Source organism: Neopelma chrysocephalum, unplaced genomic scaffold (genome assembly GCF_003984885.1).
Source record: "Neopelma chrysocephalum unplaced genomic scaffold, ASM398488v2 Primary Assembly neopelma1_141, whole genome shotgun sequence".
Lineage (NCBI taxonomy): Eukaryota > Metazoa > Chordata > Aves > Passeriformes > Pipridae > Neopelma > Neopelma chrysocephalum.
The window spans coordinates 134,491-144,082 of NW_020897803.1; the positions used below are offsets into that span (position 1 = coordinate 134,491).

The window sequence follows — 9,592 nt, forward strand, 5'->3', positions numbered from 1 at the left end:
CCATCCCATCCCATCCCATCCCATCCCATCCCATCCCATCCCATCCCATCCCATCCCATCCCAGAACCTCCCACTGAGCTGCCCCCAGGGTGCTCCTCCCTCCCCACATCCAGAGACCCCACCCCCCAAAGGCCCCCCAGCCCCCGGTAGCAGCCCCCCCAGTGCCCCCCAGGCTGGAGTCTTTGGATGGGGGCTGGAGCCGGAGGCAGCATCCTGGCCCTTTGCCGGAAAGATGCCAGGAAGAATTGGGAAAATGGCCGGTGCTCATTTGCTAAATGCCCTTTTCATTTTAAAAACAGAAGAAAAGGGGAAAAAAAAAATAATTCCATTTTTCTCCTGCTGAAAATGAAAGTGATTATGTAACGAGCAATAAATTACGGAGAGGAATGAGTCATTGGAGCAAATCCCGAGAAAGGCACACGGTATTTTTAGCTCCAACACCCCGTGCTGTACCCGGCATTAACCCTTGCAGAGCTTGCCCCCCCCTGCTTTCAACCTGCCCCCGGGGGTGACCTCCCCCCTCAGAGGTGCCACACTGGGTTCTGTGAGGATTTTGTCCCTGTGACGTATTCCCAAGGCAGGATGGAAATGATGGAAGCTGTGGGCACCCCATCCCACAGCCCTCCTTTGGTGGGATGCTCACGGGTGGTCCAGGGGACACTGCTCCCCCTAGATCCACGTTCCCATCCTGGGATAAGCCCCTGCTCCGCTTCCCCTCAGCTCATTCCCACCGAGATAATTAATCCTGATCCCTTCCCAAGACCCTGGGCACCACTGCTGTTTCACAGCCAAAGAGCCTGAAGAATTAATTTGGAAATAAAAGCGAGGAACAAATTAATTGGAGGAGAACCAGCTAGGGAGCAAATGAGTGCTCCTGGCTTAATCCAGGTTAAATTGGGGAGTGATTGCTTCGTTAACAACAGAGATAATGAGGGAGGATTGGAGCAGGCAGGTGCCAGGTGAGACAGTGGCAGAAAGCACCCAGATGCCAAGGGATGCCTGCGGAGAGCTGTCCTGAATGGGGAAGAAAATCCTGGGAACACCGGTGAGAAGCTGGAAGAGGGATGTGGAAGGGAGGCTCAGAGCATCTTGGGACTGGGGCTCCAATTGTCCCGGGATCAGCACTCAGAGCATCCCTGGGGGCTCGGAGCATCCCTGGGGTCAGGGCTGGGGACATCCCTTTCTTAAGTGATGTTGTCATTCATGCCTGCTTTTGAGAATCCTGTGGGATCAGGTATCAGCGTGGGGACAGGGATCCCATTCCTTGTGTACCAAAGTTCTCTGGAGCCCCAAAGCTGGTGGGAACCAGGCCTGCTTCTCTGTCCCTGCACAGAGCCCTGGGTGCTCGTGGTGGCACCTCGCTCCACTCTCCTCTGGAAGCAAAACCACCCCCAAAGGAGGGGCCGAGGAGAGTGGCAGGGACAAGCAGGAGCTGGTGACCCAGTCCCCGTGTCCTGCAGCTAGAGCTGGGTGAGCTCAGAGCGATGGAGGCAGCGCCAGCAGACGTCACCTCCTCATCTTTTATTTGATCTGGCAATAAATTCCTGTCCTCCATATGCCTGGGCTGAGCTGGGATCCTCCTTAGTGCCACTGGGACACCTGGAATTGTGGCGTGGCTGGGGGCTGCTGTCCCCCAGTACCTGCTGTCCCTCCTCCTGCTGCGTGCTCTCACTCCAGCATGTGCTGTCCCCAAAATCCATGTGTCCCTCCAGACACATCCTGTCCCTCCAGGCAACTTCTATCCTTACAGGCATGTGCTGTCCCTTGTCAGACATGCTGTCCCTCTGCACACGTGCTGTCCTTCCAGGCACCTGCTGCCCCTCAAGACACGCTGTCCCCAGGTGTGTAGTGTCCTTCCAGGCACAGGATGTCCCCCAGATGCACGCTGTCCCCAGGGATGTCACCTCTCCCACTGGACTCGTGCTGTCCCCCTGGATGCAGGTTGTCCCTCTGGACACGTGCTGTCCCCGTGGACACATGCTGTCCTCCTGGATTCAGGCTGTTCCCATGGACACACACCATCCCTCTGGATGCCTGCTGTCCCCATGGACACACACCGTCCCTCTGGATGGCTGCTGTCCCCATGGACACATGCTGTCCCTCTGGATGCATGCTGTCCCCATGGACACATGCTGTCCTCCTGGATTCAGGCTGTTCCCATGGACACACACCGTCCCTCTGGATGCCTGCTGTCCCCATGGACACACACCGTCCCTCTGGATGCATGCTTTCCCCATGGACACATGCTGTCCCTCTGGACACACGCTGTCCCCATGGATGCGTTGTGTCCCTCTGGGTTCAGTCTGTCCCCATGGACACATGCTAACCTCCTGGGTGCAGGCTGTCCCCAGGGTGTCCAGGGTGCAGTGGGGGTGTGCTCTGTCCCTGCACACACGGGACACTCTCTCAGGACAGGCTGTGTGTGACCCCTGGGGACGAAAGCCCACAAGCCAGGCTGGAGATGCCAGTGGCCACCACGGCCAGAGCTTGTCCGTGGGGACCGGCCGAGCCAGCTGGGAAAGCAGCTGAGGAATGGGGGGAGAGGTGTGGAGGCTGAGCCAAGAGCCATCTCAGCCTGGCAGGGAGCCGGCTGCCCCGGTGGGACCAGCGGGGCTCTGCCATCACACTCGTCCCCCTAATTAGCCCCGTGGGGTGTGGGGGCTGCTGGTGGACCCCGGCCCCTGCCGTGCTCTGAACTGTCTCCATAGAGACCCTCCAAGGGCTTCATCACTTATTCATCAGCGGTATCACTCGATCAGCCGGGCCCTTCCTCATCCCTTCCTCATCCCTTTGTTATCCCACTCCAAATCCAATGATTTGATCCAGGCCTGAGCCCTGGGCCTGCTGCCACCAGGTCTCTGCAGCTGGCACCTTTGGGGACCATCCCCGCTGAGGGGCTGGTGCCAGGACACCCCCCTCCCTGCCCAGCCTGAGATCGTTCCAGGGTCTGGCTCCTGTGGTGGATCAAGGGATCCACCTCGATCCTGGATCCCACCCTGCCGGGGTGTTGGGTGTTTCTGGGGCTGTCTGTGGTGCACACACATGTGCACACACACACGTGCACACACACACATACATGTGCGCACACACACACACACATGTGCACACACACACGTGCACACACACATATATGTGCACACACACACATGTGCACACACACACATGTGCACACACACATGTGCACACACACACATACATGTGCACACACACACGTGCACACACACACACATGTGCACACACACACACACGTGCACACACACATGTGCACACACACACACATGTGCACACACACACACACACATGTGCACACCCACTGACAGCTGCAGGCACAGCTCGTCCTTGCTCCCATGCATTCTCAGCTCTCCTGCTGCTCCCAGTAGGTCCGTGCCATGGACCCTCCTGGTCCCACGGAACCTCCCAGCACCCCCAGCCTTGTGGCCGGCATAGCCTGGGTGAAGGATGCTGCAGCATTCCCTGCTCCACAGCCACACGGCATTCCCTGCCCTGCAGCATTCCCTGCCCCACAGCATTCCCTACCCCACAGCCACATGGCATTCCCTGCCCTGCAGCATTCCCTGCCCCACAGCATTCCCTACCCCACAGCCACACGGCATTCCCTGCTCCACAGCCACACGGCATTCCCTGCCCCACAGCACTCCCTGCCCTGCCCGGACACCACCAGAGCCCTCTGGGGGGGATGGGGTGGCCGCCATCCCAGGCTCTGGGTGGGATTTATCCATGGGGAAACCACCGAGCAGTAAATGGGATATCGATCGGGTGCCATTGTGGGGATTAGTGCCGAGCGGAAGAGCAGATGGATTGATTTCTGATGGGATTTAGGGCTGTCAGTGTATCCCGGATTAGCAGCTCTGGAGGAGCAACACCCCAGTTCATCCATGGATCCAGCAGCTCCACTGGTGGCTGCGTCCCCCGGGCCCGGCCGAGTCCCAGTGCCCCCCATTCCACGGGCAGAGCCCGCAGCCCCAGACACCCCCGTGCCGCCTGCACTGGCCACCGCCGGAGGACAGGGATGCCCCGGAAGGTGGCACAGTCCTGAGCTTCCCCAGAGCCAGGACCCGGCCCCGGGTCTGTCCTGGTGCCGCGGTTTGCCGGAGCATCGCTGATCCGAGGTGACTCACGGCAGCCGCGCTCCTCTCCCCTCCCAGTGCCCCCAGTGTGCCCAGTGTCCCCACAGACGCTGCTCTGGGGGCGGGTTGCTGCAGCTGCCCCTCCTGAGAGTGATCCCGAAGAGGGCTAGGGATGGGGAGAAATGGGATTTTGGGATTACGCAGGGTGTGAACGCCCATCTCGGTGCCTTAGCCCCCTCAAAATCCTTCCACTTTGGCAGTTTGACACCGTTTAGTGCCAGCACCTCCCGGGGAAAAGCCGAAGTGTGTTTATTCCGGTGTCTCTGGTGTGGAATATTCCATTTCCACGGAATAAGTGTTAATATTTACTTGCCTGTGTGAACTTTGCTCCCTCTGATGCCATCAGACACCCTCCAGCTGGGATGCTGGGTGGCTGCTCCCCAAGGGCCTGGGGAGAGGCAGGATTGATCCAACCCGGGTTGGGAACAGGGAGAAACCACGGGGAGGATGGAAATGTGGGAAGCCACACTGGGAAGCCCCCACTGCTGCCTCTCCCCACCACCCACAGTTATTTCCCAGCAGCTCTGAGACTGGGTTCCGGGGCTGTGTGTGTCCATCCGAGTGCTGTGACGTTCCCATCCAAGGGATGCCATTCCTGGGGCACACAGCAGAGCCAGGGAGCAGCTCATAATTACACTGGGTCATTGACAAGCCAGCTGGGAGATGAGCAGTGATGCGTGGATGCAATGGGGTGCTGCAGCACATGTCCCTGCCCCACTGTGTCCCACTCCCCTGTCCCCAGACCCCTCTGTCTCTGCACCCCTGTGTGCCATCCCTTGCACCCCTGGGCAAGCAGTTGGGGACAGGGATGCAGGGACAGCCCCGCACTGTGCCCTTGTGCCCAGCAATGGCTCTGTGTCCCCCGGGCTGTGACCTGCTCCGTGGGTGGCTCTGGTGACAGGGATGTGCCAGGCTTGGCACGGATCCTGCCAGTACCCGGCTCCTCGAGGTGTTTCCCTGCCAGCCCCACGAGGAATCTGCAATTCCCACTGGGCATCTGCTTCATTCGTGGAGCCCAGGACCCACATCTGTGCCGGCAGGACCTGTCCGGGCTGGGTGACACTCGGTCCCTGCAGCAGGGTGTCCCCAGAGTTGGGCACCCCACGCCTTGTTCTTGGGGACACAGTGGCTCTGGTGGTGGCCTGGTCAGGGCCGTGGGCACGGTGAGGGGCTCTGATTCAGGGTGAGGAACCCCCGATCCTGTGCCACCCCGGGAAGAGGTGCCTGTCGCCCTGGGTCACCCCCGGGGGCAGGAGGAGGGTGCCCGGGCTCAGCCCCCTGGAGTGGCCCCGGTGGCTGTGGCCACTAGATGGCCCCGCGGCTCCACCGGCCACCCCGACCCTCCTCCGGGACGGGACCCCCTGTCCGGGCATCCCTGGGGTCGGGCTGCAGGAGGTGGGGTGCAGGGAGTGGGATGCGGGGTGTCCCAAACCCTCCCCTGCTCGGTCCGTGCCTCGAGGAGAATGAGGACGGACGGAGCTTGTCGCGCTGCCGGTGTCCCTCTCACCGCGTGGCATGTGGCCACCGTGTCACGGCCGAGCACCTCCATCCTCCACGTGGGTTCCCCGGGGCCCTCGGGGTGGGGGCAGAACCCCAAAATCCCTGGGAGAGGGTGGGAGACGTGACGGGGGTGGTCATTCCTCGGTGAAGGCGATGCAGTTATATGGGAGGGTGGGGGTGAACAGACCCTGTGAAGGTCTCCAACATGGGGGTCCCTCCCTATCCAAGCGAGGGGTGCTGGGTGGGACACCTCCGGTATCCCACGGGATGGGAGGCACGGGAGCCCTTCTGTGCTAAGCACTGCATCAGAGTTACCCCAGGGCCAGGGAGGAGGAGGGGAGGACCCCCCAACTCAAATGTGAGGTGCAGCCCTTAAGTGTGTGGGGGTCGCTTCATCTGGAGACTGCACGGGGGGTGGGGGGAGATTGGCAGGTGCCCCCTGCCCAGGAAGGAGGCAGGGGCAGGGGGGTGGCCCGAGCCTCACGAGAGGAGGGTTTAACGAGGAGGATGAGTGTCCCCCCAGATGCCAGAGCCGCGGGGGCACAGCCGGTGCCTGTGCAACAGGAGAGCACTGCCAGCCCCACGGCCCGGAGCGGGGCCACCCGAACTGGGCAGTGACGCCCTGACTCTCTCCCCATTTGGGGACCCTGGCACCACCCCGGGACCCCCCGTCACCCTTCTCACACTGGGAGTCCCACCCCTCTCCCCTCTCCCTGCCGGGGAGTGATGTCCCGACCCCCTCTCCACATCGGGACCCTCGACCCCATCCCACACACGCACTGGGACCCTCACGCCGACCCCCTCCCCACGGCGGGGAGTGATGCCCTGATCCCCTGTCCACATCGGCACCACCACCTCGACCCCCGCCCCACACCGGGGACCCTCACCCCACACTGGACAGTGACGCCCCGACCCCCTCCCGACCCCACGCCCCCCAGGACCCCGCGCAGCAGGTGCGGGCCGTGTCGTGTCGGGGCGTGTCGTGTCGGGGCGTGTCGTGTCTGGGCGTGTGGCGGCGGGGCGTGCCCGCAGCCCGCGGGCGGTGCGGGGGCGCGGGGCCGGGATGGTGCCGGGATGGTGCCGCGGCTCCTCACCGCGCTCCTTCGCTTTTTCAGCCGCGGGTTCCTGCGGGCGGGGGACGCCGCGCCCGGCCCCGAGGCGCTACAGGTAGGGACGGCGGGACCTCCACCGCGAGGGACCCCCGCACCCCTCTCCCACCCGGGACCCTTCTCTTTCCGACCGGGATCTCTATCCCCGAGCGCCTCCCCTCCCATTCGGGACCCCCATCCCAGCGTCTCCCGTTCCACCCGGGACCCCCAACCCACTTCCCCTCCCACCCAGGACTCCCGACCCTCCTCCCCTCCTATCCGGGACCCCCACTCGCCTCCCCTCCTACGCGGGACTCCCACCCCGACCACCTCCCCTCGCAACCACGACGCGCGACCCACCTCCCCTCCCACCCAGGACCCCTATCCCACCCGCCTCCCCTCCCACTCGCTCCCGGGGGTGCGGGGGGTCCCGGTGTTCGTGCTGGGGGGCGGGATTGGGAGCCGGGGCTCCTGGCCCGCCGTGGTCGGTGCTGCATGGGGCGGGGGGCCGATGGGACTGGGGCTTGCGGGACCCCCACCCCTTGTCGCGCTGGCGGGGGGGGGGGGGAGGTGGGTTTCCCGAACACAACACACTTGCACCCGCTTATCTCCCCCTTTTCTGTGGGGGGCTGTGAACCCCACCGGGAGAGCCCGACGGGGAAACTGAGGCACGGATGGGGCTCCCGGGATGGGGGGCGGCGGTGCTGTTTTGTGGCCCCCCCCGGGCTTGGGGACACGCTGCGCTCCACGCAGGAAGGAGGCGGCGTTGGGGGGGGGGGGAGATGCAGATCCCGGCGGGATCCCGGGAGGAAATGGGCTGGACCGGGGGGGGGCCGGTCCTGGTCCCGGGGGGGCCCCCACGCCCTCCCGCAGCCGCGCCAGGAGCTGGGCCGCGCCATGGGGACTCTCCAGGACACCGTGAGCGACCCCGGGGAAAGGGGCACCCAGGAGGTCCCGGGGGGGTCGGTGGTCTCGGGGCTGGGGGTCCCTTGCGTGCTGGGGGGTTGGGGGGGGTGATGTGCTTAGGAATGTCTGGGGGTCTCGTGTGTCTGGGGGCTTTGAGTCCCCGCTTCCCCGTGTCCCCGTGCCCTGCTGGCAGTGGGAGCCCCACGATCCCGTCTGTGTCCCACCCGGCGGCCAGCCCTCGGGGTGGGGGGTGCTGAGAAGGAGCCAGCCCCTTCAGCACCCCCAGCAGGACCCTGCCCTGAGCCCCCCACCCTCCTTGAACCAGCTGCGCGTTCTGGGGAGGTGGAGGCTGCATCCCAGCACGGGGGTGGAAAAACACTCGGTCGCCGGTGCTCCCGCGCCTTTGAGCACACCCAAATTTGGGGAGGGGGTGGCTGGGGGGGGGTTCTCTCCCTCTTGCGACCGTCTCCTCAGCTGGACGGGTCCCTGACCTGTGTGTTGACGGTTTGGGGTGTAAGAGCCGTGGCCTTGGTCCCCCTGGGGGCACAGCTGCTTGGGGGACATGGGGGGGCTCCGGGGGGCTGTGAGTTCACGGCCGGAGCGAGGACCCATGCTGGGAAATGAAGGGAAGGAAACGCTCTCCGGGAAAGAGCTGAAAGCTGCTGACGGAGGGAAAGGAGCTGAGCGGGGCCGGTGTGTCCTGCGGGGGGGCCCTGAGCCCCCCACGCCCCCGCGAATGGGCAGGTGAAGGCTTGGGGACACCAGAGCTGCCGCGCAGTGTGGGGACGGGACGGGAGTGACGGGGACGGGTCCTACCGACCTGCCCCCCTCCAGCACATCCCAGCCCGGGGTGGGTGAGGGACAGCTCATGCCCCACAAAATACCTCGGGCACAGGATCCCCATGCCCGTTGGGGTCCTGGGTGCTGGCTGCGTCTGGAATCTCCATTCCCGAGCCTTGCGGGGGCGTGGCACATGTGGCTTGAGGGGTTACTACCCCCTAACACCAGCCCCCTCCTCCCGACCGCCCTGCGGTGGGGTGAGGCTGAAGATGTCTGTTCCTCCTCTCCCTCCCTGCCTCCAGCCCCAATGCAATTACCCGCGGACTGAACCATGAATCAAACCCTAATTGATACGTGTTCGCAGCCTGGCGGAGCAGGAGGGGTCGGGGGACAGGGGCAGGGCACTGTCCCCCGTGGCTGCGAGGGCTGCGCTGGGGCACCTTTGCCCACCCGGATCAGGGTGCCCCGGCCGGCACCGCGGGGCCGCTCCTGCCTCAGTTTCCCCCGCGTGGAACCGGCCGCGTTCGGGGCCCGGGACCCTCTGGGGGCGGTGTGAGGAGCCGCGTGTGCGGGCGTTTGTCCCTGCGCTTCCTCCGGCGGACACAAACACATCAGCAGGGCAATAAAGGGGAGGAAAGGGCCGCGGCGGCTTCTTTCCGTGACGTGGGGCAGGGCTGGCTTCCTCCTCCACCCAGCAGGGCCGGGGGGGGCACAGCGAGACCCCCAGACCGGGGTGGGTGGGTGTGCCCCAGTATTTCCCAGCCTGGTGGTCCCCACAGGCCAAAGGTCTTTTTCCAAGGAGTGACAGCTCCTGGGTGTGGAATCAGCCCGTGCCAGAACTGCAGTGCCCTGGTGCTGATTTTGGGGGGCAGTGGGGTTTGGTATATAGGTCCCAGTGCTCTCATGCCCCATGGGAATGGGGATCTGGGGTAGGGGTGCCCCGCTGCCCCCCGAGCAGAGGGAGCTGGGATGGGGGTGTTCCTGCTGCCCCCCGGGCAGAGGGAGCTGGGATGGGGGTGTTCCTGCTGCACTCTGGGCAGAGGGAGGTGGGATGGGGGTGTTCCTGCTGCACCCTGAGCAGAGGGAACTGGGATGGGGGTGTTCCTGCTGCACCCCAAGCAGAGGGAGCTGGGATGGGGGTGTTCCTGCTGCACTCTGGGCAGGGGGAGC

General features: G+C 64.3%; 1 protein-coding gene across 1 annotated transcript in view; it reads left to right on the top strand.

The window, feature by feature from the left end:
* The window catches only part of PDE2A (phosphodiesterase 2A), a 38,955-nt gene that overhangs the window by 10,488 nt on the left and 18,875 nt on the right, over nt 1-9,592 (top strand). Inside the window, exon 2 of the mRNA XM_027699847.1 lies at nt 6,764-6,815. Coding sequence (XP_027555648.1) covers nt 6,764-6,815 — 52 coding nt within the window. The remainder of the gene's footprint in view (nt 1-6,763; nt 6,816-9,592) is intronic.